The following is a 20,469-nucleotide window of genomic DNA, read 5'->3' on the forward strand; positions in this document are numbered from 1 at the left end:
CACCTGTTGTTTTGGGTCATCCCTGGCTAGTATGTCATAATCCTTCTATTAATTGGTCTAGTAATTCTATCCTATCCTGGAACGTTTCTTGTCATGTGAAGTGTTTAATGTCTGCCATCCCTCCCATTTCTTCTGTCCCCACTTCTCAGGAGGAACCTGGCGATTTGACAGGAGTGCCGGAGGAATATCATGATCTGCGCACGGTCTTCAGTCGGTCCCGAGCCAACTCCCTTCCTCCTCACCGGTCGTATGATTGTAGTATTGATCTCCTTCCGGGGACCACTCCTCCTCGGGGAAGACTATACTCTCTGTCGGCTCCCGAACGTAAGGCTCTCGAGGATTATTTGTCTGTGTCTCTTGACGCCGGTACCATAGTGCCTTCTTCCTCTCCGGCCGGGGCGGGGTTTTTTTTTGTTAAGAAAAAGGACGGTACTCTGCGCCCCTGCGTGGATTATCGAGGGCTGAATGACATAACGGTTAAGAATCGTTATCCGCTTCCCCTTATGTCATCAGCCTTCGAGATTCTGCAGGGAGCCAGGTGCTTTACTAAGTTGGACCTTCGTAACGCTTACCATCTCGTGCGCATCAGAGAGGGGGACGAGTGGAAAACGGCGTTTAACACTCCGTTAGGGCATTTTGAGTACCGGGTTCTGCCGTTTGGTCTCGCCAATGCGCCAGCTGTTTTTCAGGCATTAGTTAATGATGTTCTGAGAGACATGCTGAACATCTTTGTTTTTGTCTACCTTGACGATATCCTGATTTTTTCACCGTCACTCGAGATTCATGTTCAGCACGTTCGACGTGTTCTCCAGCGCCTTTTAGAGAATTGTCTCTACGTGAAGGCTGAGAAGTGCTCTTTTCATGTCTCCTCCGTTACTTTTCTCGGTTCCGTTATTTCCGCTGAAGGCATTCAGATGGATTCCGCTAAGGTCCAAGCTGTCAGTGAGTGGCCCGTTCCAAGGTCACGTGTCGAGTTGCAGCGCTTTCTAGGTTTCGCTAATTTCTATCGGCGTTTCATTCATAATTTCGGTCAAGTTGCTGCCCCTCTCACAGCTCTTACTTCTGTCAAGACGTGTTTTAAGTGGTCCGGTTCCGCCCAGGGAGCTTTTGATCTTCTAAAAGAACGTTTTACGTCCGCTCCTATCCTCGTTACTCCTGACGTCACTAGACAATTCATTGTCGAGGTTGACGCTTCAGAGGTAGGCGTGGGAGCCATTCTATCCCAGCGCTTCCAGTCTGACGATAAGGTTCATTCTTGCGCTTATTTTTCTCATCGCCTGTCGCCATCTGAACGCAACTATGATGTGGGTAACCGCGAACTGCTCGCCATCCGCTTAGCCCTAGGCGAATGGCGACAGTGGTTGGAGGGGGCGACCGTTCCTTTGTCGTTTGGACAGACCATAAGAACCTTGAGTACATCCGTTCTGCCAAACGACTTAATGCTCGTCAAGCTCGTTGGGCGTTATTTTTCGCTCGTTTCGAGTTTGTGATTTCTTACCGTCCGGGTAGCAAGAACACCAAGCCTGATGCCTTATCCCGTCTTTTTAGTTCTTCTGTGGCTTCTACTGATCCCGAGGGGATTCTTCCTTATGGGCGTGTTGTCGGGTTGACAGTCTGGGGAATTGAAAGACAGGTTAAGCAAGCACTCACGCACACTGCGTCGCCGCGCGCTTGTCCTAGTAACCTTCTTTTTGTTCCTGTTTCCACTCATCTGGCTGTTCTTCAGTGGGCTCACTCTGCCAAGTTAGCTGGTCATCCCGGTGTTCGAGGCACTCTTGCTTCTATTCGCCAGCGCTTTTGGTGGCCGACTCAGGAGCGTGACACGCGCCGTTTCGTGGCTGCTTGTTCGGACTGCGCGCAGACTAAGTCAGGTAACTCTCCTCCTGCCGGTCGTCTCAGACCGCTCCCCATTCCTTCTCGACCATGGTCTCACATCGCCCTAGACTTCATTACCGGTCTGCCTTTGTCTGCGGGGAAGACTGTGATTCTTACGGTTGTCGATAGGTTCTCTAAGGCGCCACATTTCATTCCTCTCGCTAAACTTCCTTCCGCTAAGGAGACGGCACAAATCATCATCGAGAATGTGTTCAGAATTCATGGCCTCCCGTTAGACGCCGTTTCAGACAGAAGTCCGCAATTCACGTCACAGTTTTGGAGGGAGTTCTGTCGTTTGATTGGTGCGTCCGTCAGTCTTTCTTCCGGGTTTCATCCCCAGTCTAACGGTCAAGCAGAGAGGGCCAATCAGACGATTGGTCGCATACTACGCAGCCTTTCTTTCAGAAACCCTGCGTCTTGGGCAGAACAGCTCCCCTGGGCAGAATACGCTCACAACTCGCTTCCTTCGTCTGCTACCGGGTTATCTCCGTTTCAGAGTAGTCTGGGTTACCAGCCTCCTCTGTTCTCATCCCAGCTTGCCGAGTCCAGCGTTCCCTCCGCTCAAGCGTTTGTCCAACGTTGTGAGCGCACCTGGAGGACGGTGAGGTCTGCACTTTGCCGTTACAGGGCACAGACTGTGAGAGCCGCCAATAAACGTAGGATTAAGAGTCCAAGGTATTGTTGCGGCCAGAGAGTGTGGCTTTCCACTCGCAACCTTCCTCTTACGACAGCTTCTCGTAAGTTGACTCCGCGGTTCATTGGTCCGTTCCGTGTCTCCCAGGTCGTCAATCCTGTCGCTGTGCGACTGCTTCTTCCGCGACATCTTCGTCGCGTCCATCCTGTCTTCCATGTCTCCTGTGTCAAGCCCTTTCTTCGCACCCCGTTCGTCTTCCCTCCCCCTCCCGTCCTTGTCGAGAGCGCACCTATTTACAAGGTACGTAGGATCATGGACATGCGTTCTCGGGGACGGGGTCACCAATACTTAGTGGATTGGGAGGGTTACGGTCCTGAGGAGAGGAGTTGGGTTCCGTCTCGGGGCGTGCTGGACCGTTCACTGATTGATGATTTCCTCCGTTGCCGCCAGGATTCCTCCTCGAGTGCGCCAGGAGGCGCTCGGTGAGTGGGGGGGTACTGTCATGTTTTGTCTTATATTGTCTTGTCATTTTGCTTTTCCTTCTGTTCGTTTTCCCCCTGCTGGTCTTTTTAGGTTCGTTCCCCTTTTTCTCTCTCCCTTCCTCTCTCTCTTCTCTCTATCGTTCCGTTCCTGCTCCCAGCTGTTCCTATTCCCCTAATCAATCATTTAGTTTTCCCACACCTGTTCCCTATCTTTTCCCCTGATTAGAGTCCCTATTTCTCCCCTTGTTTTCCGTTTCTGCCCTGTCGGATCCTTGTATATTGTTCACCGTGCTGTGTCTTTGTATCGCCCTGTCGTGTCGTGTTTCCTTCAGATGCTGCGTGGTGAGCAGGTGTATGAGTCTGCTACGGTCAAGTGCCTTCCCGAGGCAACCTGCAGTTTATTATCGAGTCTCCAGTCAGTTCTTGTGATTACGAGTGAAATTGTTTTTATGCTTTATTTACCGCTCCGATTTGTCTAGGAGTATTGCTATTTCCTTAAACTGGATTAAAGACTCTGTTTTCGCCAAGTCGCTTTTGGGTCCTCATTCACCTGCATAACAAATGATTACACCCTATATCAGCTATATGCAGGCAAGAGTGTGCAGGGCGGTATTGAATGTCATGTCTGTCGCGGACTTTCACCTCAAATTTGTCTCTCGACCTGTGTGCATCTACGTTGTAAACTGTCATTCATAGGCTAGATTGTAGCAACCGCATGATGGGTATAGGGGAAATCATGTTTTAGACTAAACCTATCGCTGTTACATTGAACTGGGGGAATGGAATATGAATGACAGTCATCCAATATGCTTTAATAGAAACAAGGCCATGCTCATGAAAAAATAATTGTCCTCCCTCATCTTAAATGGCACTGACCGACACTGGCTAGTATGCATATGTCTTACCGTGAGAGGAAAACATAACCAGGAGATGTCCTAGTCTTTTGATAAAGTCACTAAAGTTTAAACCTCAATGAATCTGAGTGTGTACGTACTGGTCTACTCTCCTCTCTAAAATTTTTAGATACAAAAATCAGAATCTTGAATGAACTTAATTTTAACTTTACCCGTTGTCAACTGATTTCGTCAGCTGGTGGAAATATGAGACAAAATATCCACAGCAAAGTATTATTAAACCGACTCAAAACACGGGTCTCTGTGTATCTATCACGATTTGTTTGCTCATCACCTAAGGGATGTGCACAAGACGGAAGTACATCCATGTGATGCATGCATACTAACCAAAGTCTTGCAGGTATTTACATGGTTTTGTGCATGTGCCAGGTGATAGAAATCTCAAAGGCAGTACCATCACTCTAAAAGGTTGGGTGAATAATACTGTCCTGTGGATATTTTTTTCTCTCAAATGTCTACCCGAATAAGGACCAACCGCACATACAAGTTCAAATGCAATTTCGTTCAACATTCTGGCTTGTAAGGAAACTTTCCAAGTTTTTTGCAGTGCTTTAATTCAGACTGTGTTTGCAGAAAGCTTGCCTGACAACTCAAACTGCATTTTTACGCTGCTCTATGTTCACTACAGAGTAAGTCATGTCCGTGGGCGTAGCGTAGCATTTGGGTAGCCAGGTTTGCAGAAAGCTGGTATCAGAGTCTGATCTATTAGGCAACTAAATTATATACTTCTCAACAGATGTCTGAAGGCCCTTAATAACTGACACAGGGTCATATATTTGTTCATCCCCCAGTAATGTGTACTGGTTGGGGAGGCAAGATGTCGGGTATGCTCGAATGGTTGTCAGACTTGGAGATGGAGTCAGGGGAACCCATTGAGGTCGGTAAGAAGACGGGCAGGGAATTTCTGCCGTCCAGAGGGAACGTGTGCTCCGCACCACGTGACTGGGGAGAAGAACTGTGACTTGCGTTCCTCTCCGGAAAACAGGCTGCCATTGAAAGAGTGATAACTGGGGTGCCGTTAAGTGTTGAGGAGGGTCAACTGAAGTTGAAGATTCCTGGTGTCGGTAATGCTCACCGTTTGGTGTGATGCAGATCCGGTGGAGAGCGTAGTGAAACAGAGTAGACACTGTCTGTACTACTGAGTTTTGATGCAGAGTTTTTACCAGATAAATTCAAGTTAGGATGTGTCAGTTATACCGGGAGAGCTTTTGTCCCGAACCCATTACGGTGTTTTAGGTTTCAAGCTTATGGTCATGTGACAGTAGTGTGTAGGAGAGAGATTCCTAGATATGACAAGTGTGCAGGAGGACATAAGACAAAGGAATGTGTAGTATCGGTGGAAAAGGTTGTGTGTGTGTGTCAACTTTTAGGGGTACCCATGGTGCTGGAGATCAGAGCTGTCTGTTGAGAGAAAGGCAGGTTGAGGTTGCCAGGATCAGAGTAATGCAGGTGTCATTTGCTGAGGCACTGAAGAGAGTAGTAGAGGAAGATGGGTTCACTCTCAAGGAAAAAGATTGCAGTCAGAGTGCAGTATAACTGCAGTATGCTGCCAGTACTGTGTCCAAAAGAACACTGTTTTTTTTACTGCAGTAATTTTGCAGTGTAACTGCAGTTAGAGTGCACTATAACAGTACACTGCAGTTATTCTACAATTACTTTGTCCAAAATACCACAGTCGACTGCAGTTAATGCAATTATACTGCAGTTTCAAAACTGCAATCTTTTTTGGTAAGGGCAGGGTGAAGAATCCTAAGAGGATCCCTGTGAGTAGGACGAGGTCAATAGAGAGTGATAGGAATAACATGTGCTCCAGTAAAAAAAAAATGTTGGCGTTCATAGCCATGGTGGTCAACTGTACCGCAGGAATGGAATGTAAATCACAGAGGATAGATGTTGTGGTGGCAGCTGTAGAGAATCACTTGGGTGTACAAGATTTTACTGCAGAAGAGTTACAGGGTGTTTTGAACGACAGTGTCCCGTACTCCCAGTCTGCTGGCCTGGTGCAGGATCAGATAGGACCAAAGTAATGGAATAGTGATTTAGTTTTAATGGTGTACGGTTAGTTCGTAGGGGATTTTTTTTCACAAAGTTGAATGAATTCATAGTACAGAATAGTAGGCTGATACACAGCCAATACAGTAAGTGGTGGCATGCGCCTTTAACATTTGTTTGCGGACCGCCATAATACCAAAGAAGAAAACAACGTCATCATCCAGCGTCCGTTCAAATCAGCGATAGCGGTACTCTCCCCGAATCTAAAAAGGGAAATATTAATCCCTTTACTGTTAAACTAGACAAATAAACCAGTTTGAGATGATAGACATGATTGAGAAGGAGGAATCTATCATTAGCGAGGAAGAAGCGGCTCAGTATGACCGGCAGATCCGATTATGGGGTCTGGATGCACAAAAGAGGTAGCTATTAGCTAACGTTGGCGTCCATTGTCTCTGTAGGTAGATAACCTATTATTTGTCGGAACTAAATACAAATGCATTAAATGTAAGATTTGAACTATGCACACACTTCGCCATGATATACAGTATTTACAACGCTTCTCCATTCCCGGGGTGCACAATTTGCTTTGGCCCAGCGCTAACACAGCTGGTTCAACTCTCTAACTAACGTTAGCCAGCCAAGAACTTGAATTAGATATGCTCGAACTGGGCTAAAACAAATATGCACTCCCTGATCACACAGCAAGAATGTATTGGAAAACACTGCAAATGTTGATGTTTACATAATTTATTAATCTGCACAAAGCATACATGTTTTGTCTTGAAGGCTTTCCACCCTATATTGTATGATGGAGCTACATAGCTAATAAAGGTGTTGGTAATCTGCTTCTGTTCCAGGCTACGGGGGGTCTCGTGTGCTCCTGGTGGGCCTCAGGGGCCTGGGGGCTGAAGTGGCCAAAAATCTAATCCTGGCTGGAGTGAAGGGGCTGACCCTGCTGGACCACGAACAGGTACAGCCCACAATACACAAAGTGTGTGTGTGTGTGTGTGGGGGGGGGGGGGGGGGGGTGTAACAGAGTTAGGTCAGAGGTAACCTAAAGTAACAGGTGTAAATAAGCAACTGAAACTGTCTTGACGAGAAGGAAAAACAATGTTTGGGGAGGTTCTCTTCTGCACTGTCCAACCAATCCAGTAAATGTGTAGGAGGAGTTAAGATGGAGTGTCAACCTTGTTAACATCCAAAAGTGGAAGTCGGGTGAAAGGCTCTTTCCATTCCCCCTGAAAACCGGAACATCCGGTTGTTGGGGACTCTGCAGAGGCTAGGTGAGAGGGAACCTTCCAAAGTAGGCTAATGGAGGGATGAAACACTGAGAAAATTGCAGGAGAATATAAATTAATTTTACAAACCACTAACTATTTCTGCTCTCTTTCTTCTCAGGTGACAGAGGAGTCATGTCGAGCCCAGTTTCTGATTCCAGTGACTGCTCAGGGCCAGAACCGAGCCCAGGCCTCCCTGGAGCGGGCCCAGTACCTCAACCCCATGGTGGAGGTGAAGGCAGACACAGACAGGGTGGAGACCAAACCAGACAAATTCTTCCTTCAATTTGAGGCAGTGAGTACAGTAGTGCAGGCCTATTGTCAAGATTACTTTTGTTAATTATTTTCTGTTACCCTAAATGGCCACTAGATGGTGCTTTTACACCATACGTCTTACTACATGTTGCTCTGGGCAGCAGACCAATGCCAGTATAGCACCTGTTTTGCACAGATTTTTTTCTGCAGTTTTTTTGTGGTTAATTTGTCACCCCTTTTTTCTCCCCAATTTCGTGGTATCCAATTGGTAGTAGTTACAGTCTTGTCTCATGGCTGCAACTCCCGTACGGACTCGGGAGAGGCGATGGTCGAGAGCCATGCGTCCAACCCAGAAGCCAGCCACACCAATGTGTCGGAGGAAACACCGTACACCTGGCGACCATGTCAGCGTGGTGCCCGCCACAGGAGTCGCTAGTGCGCGATGAGACAAGGATATACCTGCTGGCCAAACCCTCCCTAACCCGGATGACGCTGGGCCAATTGTGTGCCGCCCCATGGGCCTCCCGGTCGCGGCCGGCTGCGACAGAGCCTGGACTCCAACCCAGAAACTCTAGTGGCACAGATGCAGTGCCTTAGACCACTGCGTCACTCGGGGGGCCGATTTAAGCTGTTTTTGACTGATGATGAGTTCCATTGCATGTAGTTGCACTTTGTTCACAAAATTAATCTTTCTTTGTAGAACTTCGTAATAAGTGCTCCCGAGTGGCGCAGCGATCTAAGGTACTGCATCTTAGTGCCTTTGTTCGATTCCAGGCTGTATGACAACAGGCTGGAATTAGGAGTCCCATAGGGCGGCACACAATTGTCCCAGTGTTCTCCGGGTTAGGGTTTGCCCAGGGGTAGGCCGTCATTGTAAATAAGAATTTGCTCTTAAGTGATTTGCCTAGTTAAATAAAAAATACAAGTGCTTTTCATTGGCTATCCCTGTTAACTTCACCTACTTCCCCATAGTCAGATGAACTCATGGATACCATTTTTATTTCATCCAATATGAAGGAAGTTCTAGGTAGTTTTGTGAGCCAATGCTAACTAGCGTTAGCGCAATGACTGGACGTCTATGGTATCTACTCTACTAGCATGCTATTAGTGACCATAGACTTCTAGTCATTGCTCTTACTCTAGTTAGCAACTTCCTTCAAACTGCACTCAGACATACAAATAGTATCCACAAGTTCACCTGACTCTGGGGAAGTAGATAAAGGGATTTATGATGCATGTACATATTATTTATAAATTGACGGAGTAAGGGAATTGACAGTTGCCGGTAGGGGGGGGACAGAAAAAAATAAAGACACTCGAGTTTGGAGATAAATACGTTTATCTAACTTATGTCTGTACAGCCTACAAGTAGAAACATAGATTTTCTGTGGTGTTTGGTTCCAGACACACTGAAAAGCAAGCTGTCTGATGTGCTCTGCTCTCAAACATATAGTGGTGGGGTTTTGAAGAGACTCCTCATCAGATACTCATGGATTTTCAAAGCGCAAACAAGCCGCTTCCCCAGTCTGTCTGGTGGAGAAACAGCGGACGCGTCCCGGGGGGAGTGCTATTGGAAGTTCAGGAGGAGGGGGAGACGAAATGGGCTGTGCTGTAGACTGCCAGCTTTTTTTTATCTGCTAGCTATGTCTTGTCTGTGTGGCTCAGCATTGGGAAACTGGAACTGGTTTAAATTTGCTAGAATGCATGATAAGGGGCTGCTCTTTTTAGTCAGCGTGTTTTGGGATTAATATGTCTGGATTATAGCTTTGATCCCGAGAGAGTTTGGGTGTTTTTGTCTTTTTAGAGATCATTTGAGGCAACAATTCACACCCACAACAAACAAACTTACTAATTTACTTCACTCAGAACACTGGTATACTCTCCCTATTCTCACTCATGTACTCTCATTGAGCCTGTCATAACCACTCATTCTCTGCATGTCTTTCACTTCACTTCTCCCTTCACCTCCTACTAGACCCATTCTCCGTTAGGTTCCATTGTACAGATAAGATAAACACCCCCCCCCCCCTTTCCTTGCTTCCTTTTCACTCCCTCGTCTCTCAAACAATCCAGCTCAGTGTCCCTCTTCACAAAGCCCTTGCCGGAGGCCATTGAGAGGAGGTGTCCAAGCTGCACGCCTCCTTCAAAAGGAGGGAGGCTCTTTGGACAGACAGACAGGCTGTCCAGGCTGTTAAAAATCCCTGTCCCTGCCAGTACCAGCACTCCCAGTTCCCTCTGCCAATCCCGTCGAACTGCAGCAGTAGCCCAACATGTCCAGCCAGGGTCTCCCTCAGTGTCTGTCACCACAACAGAGGGCTTGCCTTTTTTTGTAGCTGGCAACTAAAGCCAATAGGACTTCTATAATAGTCTGTAAGGCTCTCCCTTCCCCCATAAGACCTTCTTCATATGAAGTTGAGGTGTGTGGTTCAAAGAAGATCTCCGGTCCATTTTTCAGGCATCAAGCACCCAGCTTTGATGATTAGTCTTATCGGTCTTCATTAGCTAAGGGCAAAGCAATTAAAAATAACTTCAACCATGCAGTAACATGTCAATCAGCTGCCCTTGGTAAAACACTGGCGCGTGTCATGACCTCAATGCTGGCACCTCCCAACGTTGTGGTACTTTGTGTTCCGGGAGGGACCAGCGTGTACATTGCAGGGATGCCACAGACAGATGCCCGTCAGCTGCCAGACAGCCCCTTATCTCTAGCCAAGTGTGGAGTGTGCTGGGTTTGGTCTGCAGGATAAGATGGACCCAGCCCACGGGTCAGTTTTTTAATAAGGCCAATCTTCTGTTCCCCACCCTGTTCAGCTAGAACACACTGGCCAAAACAATTCTTGTTTCTTCGACAATTCTCGATTCTTCGACAGAATGACATATTTTGTTTACTTGAACATGTTTTGTGTCAAAAGGACTCTCTCTAAAAGGTGTGTGTGTGCGTGTAAATCCAGAGTTAGGCCTACTTGTTGATCTAGTACTTTGTCATCATTCCCTGCAAGGTCTCTCAATGAACATGAACACTACATATACAAAATGTGTGGACACCCCTTCAAATTTTGGGATTTGGCTATTTCAGCCACACCCGTTGCTGACAGTTGTATAAAATCGAGCACACAGATATGCAATCTCCATAGACAAACATTGGCAGTAATTTGGCTTTACTGAAGAGCTCAGTGACTTTCAATGTGGCACTGTCATAGGATGCCACCTTTCCAACAAGTCAGTTCGTCAAATTTCTGCCATTCTCGAGTTGCCTGGTTAACTGTAAGTGCTGTTATTGTGAAGTGGAAACGTCTAGGAGCAACAACTGCTCAGCCACAAAGTGGTAGGCCACACAAGCTCACAGAATGAGACCGCCGAGTGCTCGGAGTTCCAAACTCCCTCTGGAAGCAACTTCCGCACAAGAACTGTTCGTCGGGAGCTTCATGAAATGGGTTTCCTTGATGTAGTGGCGTAAAGCTCACCACCGTTGAACTCTGGAGCAGTGGAAACGCGTTCTCTGGAGTGATTAATCACGCTTCACCATCTGGCAGTCACGCGGACGAATCTGGATTTGGCGTATGCCGAGAGAACTCTACTTGCCCCAATACATAGTGCCGACTAAAGTTTGGTGGAGGAGGAATAATGGTCTGGGGCTGTTTTTCATGATGCATGCTAGGCCACTTAGTTCCAGTGAAGGGAAATCTTAATGCTACAGCATACAATGACATTCTAGACGATTCTGTGCTTCTAACTTTGTGGCCCTTTCCTGTTTCAGCATGACATTGCCCCCGTGCACAAAGCAAGGTCCACTCAGAAATGGTTTATCGAGATCTGTGTCAATGAACTGGCCTGCACATAGCCCTGACCTCAACCCCATCAAACAGCTTTGGGATGAATTGAAACGCAGACTTCGAGCCAGGCCTAATCACCCAACATCAGTGCCTGACCTCACTAATGCTCTTGTGGCTGCGTGGAAGCAAGTCCCCTTCAGCAATGTTCCAACATCTCGTAGAAAACCTTCGCAGAAGAGTGGAGGTTGTTCTAGCAGCAAAGGGGGGACAAACTCCATATTAATGCCCATGATTTTGGAATGAAATGTTCAATGAGCCGGTGTCCACATACTTTTGATCATGTGGTGTAGTGAGCACTATGGGAGTTGTAGTTTTAGCTGCTCTCTCTGACTTTGTCCTCCCCTCCCTTGTTCCTCTCAGGTGTGTCTGACAGGCTGCTCGAGGGATCTGATGGTGCGCGTGGACCATCTCTGTGCCCAGCACAACATCAAGGTCTTCTGTGGCGATGTCTTTGGTTACCATGGATACATGTTCTCTGACCTTGGCCAGGAGCACAACTATGTTGAGTGAGTGTTGTGTTTGATTGTCGAGTGTCTGTTTAATTTACTTGTCTTGATTGGTCCTCAGTTATGCTCATCTGTCCCTTGTTTTGATGCCCTCGTCCAGGGAGAAGCCCAAAGTAGTCAAGCCCAAAACAGACGAGTCCAATGATGGACCTGAGGCCAAGAAACCAAAGGTTGACCCCAATGAGACCACCATGATCAAAAAGGTGAGCGTTGTATAAAAAATAGCTCAGTTAGTGTTTTATCAATGTAATGAATGTTATCCTCCTCCACATCTAATGACGGCATGTTCCCTGCCCTTTGGCGCTCTCTCTATCCCAACTGAACAGACTGCCAGCTTCTGCTCATTGAAAGTGGCTCTGGAAGTGGATTGGACCAATGAGAAGGCCAAGAGCAGCCTGAAGCGCACCCCCGTGGACTACTTCCTGCTACACGGTACCTGCGCCTCAATAATTCCACAAAGCCATTGGATATAAATATCCATTTGATAAAAGAGAGTTGGATCACTAACTGGCTGCCATCGCGTCTTTTTTTCTTTTGTCATAAGAAACAGTGGAGCTATAGATTGGTGCCCTCTACACGTGAGCGCCTGCAGCTCCAATGATATCGCCCACCACTTTCCTGTTTTGGTTGTTGTAGCATTGCATCCTGTTCCAGTTCCTAGTCTGATATGGTCCCTTTATTAGCCTTCAGCTGGCTTCATAGACCGTCTTAACATGGCTCTGTTTCCATCACAGGCTCTCCAGTCGTGTGTGACTTTAGAACAGACACAAACCGCTAGGCACCACCCACCACACCACACTACCCCCGCAAGGCTGCCAACTCTATCCTGCCCCTGTTGTTTGGCTAATATTAATATAACAGCCGGAAAGGAAAGAAGCTGTTCTTTTGTTTGTTTTTGTGGTTTTCAGAGCTGTTCTACAGCATTTGTGTTTCTATAATTAGGTCTAGACGTTGTGGTATCTCTCGACTGAGCTGTTCTTGAGGAAGTGGAGCTTCCTCTGTTACTGTGTCCCAGGAGTGTGTGTGGGAGGGGGTTAGCCTACTGTATGAAACCATAACGTCTCCAGAGGAATGGAAGGCAGAGCAGGCGTGGGGGGCACAGGATGGTTTTCCCTCAACTTTGATTTAGTTAATGTCATTTGAATGTGTTGTTTTTGCTTCATCCCTGTTTGAATCTGGTCAAGAATGTTCCAGACTACTCATTTAAGACAATGTTTACTGGTGTACTTTGCACAAATGTATTTGTACACTTACATATTGTGTTAATCCGTGCCAGGTTTTGAGATAATTCTGTGATGTTTAGTTGGTGATGATTCAGGTGATGGTGATTGATGTTGGGTTTTATGTGTGTGCTCACGTGCGTGTGTACTAGCGAGGTGTCAGTCTGGTGGAAATAGCCGTGGGCAGACTGGGCTCCATGATGTGATTGATGGACAGCTAAAAAGAGGATGTTATGACACCTGTTTAACACTGAGTGGGCGAGGAGAGCTGCCAGCCTTAAAGGGGGGTTTAGAGCCTAAAACGTCTCAGTGGCAATGGTACGTCCATCTCTTGTTTATTATTTGCCTTTTAGTAATATTCAGACTCCAAACCACATCCTCCTCATTTTAGCACATCTGCCCACGGTCTCGCACATGATGGGTGTAGTACTAGTGGTGCGTGCTGACAGGACAAGGACAAGAGTCATAGATGTCTGATCACGGCCTTGTCAAACTGATCAAAAACTGCAAATTTTCATGGGATGATCAATATTTAATTGGAAGTTTGTGTGCACTTTTTTTCTGTGAGTGGAAGTGAAGCTATCCAGCCAGTGTCATTCGAGCAAGTGATAGAATGACAACCCCACTGACATTTCCTTAGTAACATATTCTGTGTTGGGTGGAAAACGTAGCTTGGTATATGTAGCAACTTCTTAACCCATACAATCAGAGCTTCTTCTGTGTCTTCTATGGTTTCCTGCACTTCTCCACCACTCGCCCTGTGGTTCACACTCTCTCTGCGTTCCTCGCTTCTCTCCCACAGTACTGCTGAAGTTCCGTACAGACAAAGGTCGTGACCCCCACCCAGAAAGCTTTGAGGCGGACGCCACGCTCCTGAGACAGATCCGGGATGATGTCCTGGAGGCCATGGGGCTGAGTAGCGAGCTGCTGCCTCACGACTTTGTCAGGTAACTGGCTCAATTCAATGCATCACTTGACAGCCATTCGCATATTTAGTTGGACTCTTAGTAATATGTATGTAGGGGACTGTTGTTTGTAGGGGACTGTTGTTTGTAGGGGACTGTTGTTTGTAGGGGACTGTTGTTTGTAGGGGACTGTTGTTTGTAGGGGACTGTTGTTTGTAGGGGACTGTTGTTTGTAGGGGACTGTTGTTTGTAGGGGACTGTTGTTTGTAGGGGACTGTTGTTTGTAGGGGACTGTTGTTTGTAGGGGACTGTTGTATATGCCAGTGAAGGTAGTTCTTAGATATATCAAAGATAATCTGTGACTGACTGCTCCATTCTGAGCTATTTCAGATTTTCAGAGTTAAGACAATTGTTAATTCATTCTTATGAACTCCAGAGTTAATGTATTTCTGTTTGACAGTCATGTTGTTGTTTTGTGATGTCATCAGCTACTGCTTCTCTGAGATGGCCCCTGTGTGTGCTGTGGTGGGAGGAGTGCTGGGACAGGAGGTTGTCAAGGTTGGTTGTCAAGATTTTTTGTTATTTTTTTTGTATATTGACTTCCCATTAGTTGCTGTAACTTGAAATCATTCAGACTAGAGGTCGACCGATTATGATTTTTCAATGCCGATACCGATACCGATTTATTGGGGGACCATAAAAAGCAGGTACCGATTAATCAGCCGATTTTTAAAATAATAATAAAAATTATATATTTATATATATATATATATTATATATAATAATAATACTTTTTAAAATAATAATAATATTTTTAAATGTATTTATTTGTAATAATGACAATTACAACAATACTGAATGAACACTTTTATTTTAACTTAATATAATACATCAATCAAATCAATTTAGCCTCAAATAAATAATGAAACATGTTCAATTTGGTTTAAATCATTCAAAAACAAAGTGTTGGAGAAGAAAGTAAAAGTGCAATATGTGCCATGTAAAAAAGTTAACGTTTAAGTTCCTTGCTCAGAACATGAGAACATATGAAAGCTGGTTGTTCCTTTTAACATGAGTCTTCAATATTCTCAGATAAGAAGTTTTAGGTTGAGGTTATTATAGGAATTATAGGACTATTTCTCTCTATACCATTTGTATTTCATATACCTTTGACTATTGGATGTTCTTATAGGCACTTTAGTATTACCAGTGTAACAGTATAGCTTCAGTCCCTCTCCTCGCCCATACCTGGGCTCGAAACAGGAACACATCGACAACTGCCACCCTCAAAGCATCGTTACCCATCGCTCCACAAAAGCTGCGGCCCTTGCAGCGCAAGGGGATCAACTACTCCAAGTCTCCGAGCGAGTGACGTTTGAAACGCTATTAGCGTGCACCCCACTAACTAGCTAGCCATTTCACATCGGTTACACCAGCCTAATCTCGGGAATTGATAGGCTGTAAGTCATAAACAGCTCAATGCTTGAAGCACAACGAAGAGCATCTGGCAAACGCACTAAAGTGCTGTTTGAATGAATTCTTACGAGCCTGCTGCTGCTTACCATCGCTCAGTCAGACTGCTCTATCAAATATCAAATCATAGACTTAATTTTAACATAATAACACACAGAACTATGAGCCTTTGGTCATTAATATGGTTCAATCCGGAAACTATAATTTCGCAAAACATTCAGTGAAATACGGAACCGTTCCATATTTTATCTAACCGATGGCATCCCTAAGTCTAAATATTGCTTTTACATTGCACAACCTTCAATGTTATGTCATAATTATGTACAATTCTGGCAAATTAATTACGGTCTTTGTTAGGAATAAATGCACTTCACACAGTTCGCAACGAGCCAGGCGGCCCAAACTGCTGCCATATACCTTAACTGCTTGCATGGAACGCAAGAGAAGTGACACAATTTCCCTAGTTATAAGAAATTCATGTTAGCAGGCAATATTAACTAAATATGCAGGTTTAAAAAATATATACTTGTGTATTGATTTTAAGAAAGGCATTGATGTTTATGATTAGGTACACATTGGTGCAACGACAGTGCTTTTTTTGCGAATGCGCTTGTTAAATCATCACCATTTGGCGAAGTAGGCTGTGATTCGATGAGAAATTAACAGGCACCGCATCGATTATATGCAACGCAGGACACGCTAGATAAACTAGTAATATCATCAACCATGTGTAGTTAACAAGTGATTATGTTAAGATTGATTGTTTTTTATAAGATAAGTTTAATGCTAGCTAGCAACTTACATTGGCTTCTTGCTGCCCTCGCGTAACAGGTAGTTAGCCTGCAACGCAGGCTCCTCGTGGAGTGCAATGTAAGGCAGGTGGTTAGAGTGTTGGACTAGTAACCGGAAGGTTGCAAAAAATAATCCCCCAGCTGACAAGGTAAAAATCTGTCGTTATGCCCCTGAACAAGGCAGGTGACCCACCATTCCTAGGCCGTCATTGAAAATAAGAATGTGTCCTTAACTGACTTGCCTAGATAAATAAAGGTATAAAAAAAATCGTCCACAATCGGTGTCCAAAAATACCGATTACCGATGTGTTATGAAAACTTGAAATCGGCCCTAATTAATCGGCCATTCCGATTAATCGGTCAACCTCTAATTTATACTCTACTGACTATACTGGCTCTGAACTAGTGTGAAAAATCACACACCAGACTGTCTGCACCACATTTACTGTTGTGCAGCTTTCACTGGGGAGAAAGATGGCATGTTATATTTTGGGGAGGCAGAAAGCTAACCACTTGACAGCAGGCCGCTTCACTTGATTCTGGGTTCAATCCAGAAATACCCACTGATATGTTTCAGTCCTGTGGGGCTTTTGGGGAGATGTAGAGTACCAGTGTGTCTCTTTGGTGTGGCTGTTTTGGATATGACCTGGGTATTGGAAAAATAAGGGAAGTGTCACAGTCCTACCTGTGTTTGAGAGTTGAGGAAGCCAGGTAACGTCAGTCAGTACAGACAACCCACTCAGCGGGATTATGGCACTGTGCCAGGCTGTCTGATGTAATGATGAAACTGCCTGCAACCGGCAGACATCGCACTGGGTGAAGTCAAGTGATCACCGATCACACAGCGGACCCCGCGCTCACGCAGTGGAGCGGACACTAGAGTACACCCCATGTATCCCTTGCAGGGAAATCTGCTGAAGCTCCCACAGCAAAGCTATTGTGGGTGTAGTTTGAGAGATGGTGAGGTAGTGTGTGTGTGGTTGGTATTAACGTCACTGTGTGTTTCTACAGGCTCTTTCCCAGAGAGACGCACCACACAAGAACTTCTTCTTCTTTGACGGTATGAAGGGCAGCGGGGTGGTGGACTACTTTGGCCCAAAGTGATCGACCAGACTCCCACCAAAGGAGGGAGAGGTGTGTGCATAGGACATATGCAGTAACAGTTTTGAGTTGAGTTATTTTTTTTTTTCCAGTCAGACTATTTATCAATGTGTAACCATTCACCTCAGCTGAAAGTTCAAGTGTTTCAATAGGTGAAAAGAATTTGTCATTGTACATATTCTCTTTTTCATACCTAGGCACACAACACCCCTATTAGACGGTCTCTGCAGCCTACGTTTTGGAATGTCATTTTTTGAGGGTCTGTTAAACTATCCATTTGTTTCAAGTACACAGTTTTTACATTTTGTAATAAAAATATTGTGAACCAAATTAGTCTGAGGGGTTATTTGGAAATTCTAAGTAGTGATAGTGTTGGAAAAAGTACTCAATTGTCATGCTTGAGTAAAAGTAAAGATTTCTTAATAGAAAATTATTCAAGTGAAAATCACCCAGTAAAATACTTCTTGAGTAAAAGTATTTGGTTTTAAATATACTTAAGCATAAAAAGTCATTTTAATTGCTAAAAAAAAGTGGAAGGAAACGTATAAATCATTCTTGTTTTTAGAGTTTTTTTTTTACAATTTACGGATAGCCAGAGGCACACTTCAACACTCAGACATAATTTACAAACGAAGCATGTGTTTAGTGAGTCCACCAGATCAGAGGAAACGGAGATGACCGAGGATGTTCTCTTGATAAGTGTGTAAATTGGAAAATGTTTCTAACCTACTTAAGCATTCAAAATATAATGAGTACTTTTGGGTGTCATGTAAAATGTTTGGAGTAAAAAGTGCATTATTTTTCTTTAGGAATGTAGTGAAGTAAAACTTGTAAAAAATATAACTAGAAAAGGGAACTACAGGTATCACAAAAAAACGAATGAAATTTTAAAGTATTTTTACTTAAGTAGTTTATACCACTGAGTAGTGACATTGAATGACTCAATGGTTGTCGCAGTGGATCATATAGGTTCAAATGAGTGGATATACGGCCTGGTGTTAAGTGCATGATGTCATGCCACGTGGGTGAAAGAGCTGATATCAGTGCCCTGCAGCAGCAAAACAAAGGGACTGTTTCAGGTGCTTCCAAGAAATGCCAAACAGGCCAATAATGAGCAGGGTAGTTTCCTCTTCGGTCACCCAAACAAGGGATCTCTCCCTCCATCATCGGCAGGTGGATGGACCGGTAGAACTGGTCTAGCAGGTACTATAGGTAGGTACATGCAGGGAGTGGCAACCCCCTACACAGAGGGCCCCATGTACATTAGAAGTGGTGAGCTATTGACATTTGACTGACTTCTCATTTACATTTGGTATTTAGCAGACGCTATTATCCAAAGCGACATACAGTAGTAAGTGCATACATTTAGTTTTTTAAATTCTGGTGCCCCGTGGGAATCGAACCCACAACCTCAAGCGCCATGCTCTACCAAATGAGACACACAGGAAATCTCTAGGCATTTTGAAAGTGTATTTTACTTGGCTGTGTAGACTACTATTTTCTGCATTTATAATGCCCTTGCGAGAAATGACCACGTGTTGTATGGTGAAACTGTCAATGTAAAGGATGTTTTTACATTTTTTTATGTGTTTTTGTCAACCTAGAGGGACAAAGCAGCATGATATTCCACATAGTTTGTGTTTGTTTGTGTATCTGTTTGTGACTTATTGAAGGGAGAAAAAGCATCTTGGTACCAAATGTCTTGTTTTTCGACTGCAGAGGGAATTTGTGGAAAGGAAAACAGCCAGAGCCTTGAAATGAGACACATGACTGATTAAGCCCCATAAGGAGTCACTGCTCTTTTCCTGGGATTAGGAAAAAGCAGGTTTTATTACGGATATGGCTTTAAGCCCATCCTTTTAATTAAAGCACGTCTCTTATCTCCTCTCGCTGACCAACCCACTAATCCCCCTCTCCCACTCACCAAAAAAAGCTACCCCCTCCAGCACTGGTCATTCATTTTGTAAAGACTGAGCAGCAAAGATCCAAGCGGTCGCTCCCGACACCAATCACAATGGGGCCCTCATTCTGCCACTGACGCGGAGAGATTCAATTGGTTCATATAAGGCACATAGTGCAGGTAAGGACCTCTGGCCCAGATGTTATCTGTTGACTCATTGCAACGGGGGTCGGGATCTTATTCATTATAAGTAGGTGTCGTTCTTGTTTTTGAGACGATGTGCAATCCAGGCCATGTTTAGAACCACGAGAACAACAAACAACAAAGCCTTCCTGAATAGAGGACATAGCCTACAGTTCAACAATCTCGAAATATTCCCACGTAATATCATTAGCAGCCAGCATCAGAGCATTACACACGTACATGTTTTTAAGCTTGCATTACTGTGTAGTTACTCAAGATGTCTTTGTGTTCGTGTGATCTGTTTTCTGGGAATCCCTGACATGTTCTCCTAATATGTGGTGTTACTGTTTGTCACGCACCTCCAGACCAGCACACTGACCATCACACGCTAGTCACAGTCCCCCATTCATCCACCAACAGGAATCAGGTGACAAACTACAAAGAGTCATTGGTGTGATAAGATCTTACCAGTATAATAGAGTAGCAGAAACAGTAGACCAGTAAAAGAACATAACCTGAGATTGTTCTTTAATCCAGGGCCATGAGGATAAAGTACTTTTGAACCAACTGAAGTCATTGTATTAACTTTGCGCTGCAAAGGTCCACTATCCTTTTTATCACAGACAATCATATCCTTCTGTTATAATCTTTATTTTAAAGGTCCAATGCAGCTATTTTTTATCTCAATATCAAAGCATTTTTGGGTAACAATTAAGTACCTTATTGTAGTTGTATTCACTTAAAATGGTCAAAAAGAAACAAAAATAGCATCTTAGCAAAGAGCAATTACTCAAGCAAAGGTTTTGTTTGGACTGTCTGGGAGTGGTCTGGATCGAGAACTAGCTGTTATTCACAGGCAGGTTTAGAACTTTTTTTCTTATTGATCTATTAACTCATGTACTGCCTGGTGATGTCACCTGGCAGGCCAAATCTCCCTCGAACCAAACAGGCAGTCTTTCAGGCAGTCTTTTCAAACAGCTCTTACACTAAAAGGGCTGTATTATAATTGTCCCAATTTCAGAGTATTATTCCAACCTCATAGTGAGAAAAAACGCATTTTTGACTGCACTGGGCCTTTAATAAATCTGATAATCTTACAAAAAAATACAAGCGAAAACAAGTAAA

At 44.7% G+C, this 20,469-nt stretch overlaps 1 protein-coding gene across 1 annotated transcript; it reads left to right on the plus strand.

Moving 5' to 3' along the window:
- The first annotated feature begins 6,084 nt into the window (after window positions 1-6,084).
- On the plus strand, window positions 6,085-17,591 carry LOC123992902 (SUMO-activating enzyme subunit 1-like). Its single transcript, XM_046294522.1, has 10 exons — window positions 6,085-6,319; window positions 6,758-6,870; window positions 7,299-7,472; window positions 11,626-11,771; window positions 11,872-11,974; window positions 12,098-12,203; window positions 13,794-13,938; window positions 14,385-14,454; window positions 17,172-17,294; window positions 17,459-17,591. The coding sequence occupies exons 1-9, from the start codon at window positions 6,277-6,279 to the stop codon at window positions 17,262-17,264; spliced, it is 993 nt and encodes a 330-aa protein (XP_046150478.1). The 5' UTR covers window positions 6,085-6,276; the 3' UTR covers window positions 17,265-17,294; window positions 17,459-17,591.
- Window positions 17,592-20,469: the final 2,878 nt, after the last annotated feature.

This window comes from Oncorhynchus gorbuscha, linkage group LG13, assembly GCF_021184085.1.
Source record: "Oncorhynchus gorbuscha isolate QuinsamMale2020 ecotype Even-year linkage group LG13, OgorEven_v1.0, whole genome shotgun sequence".
In the NCBI taxonomy this organism is placed as follows: Eukaryota; Metazoa; Chordata; class Actinopteri; order Salmoniformes; family Salmonidae; genus Oncorhynchus; species Oncorhynchus gorbuscha.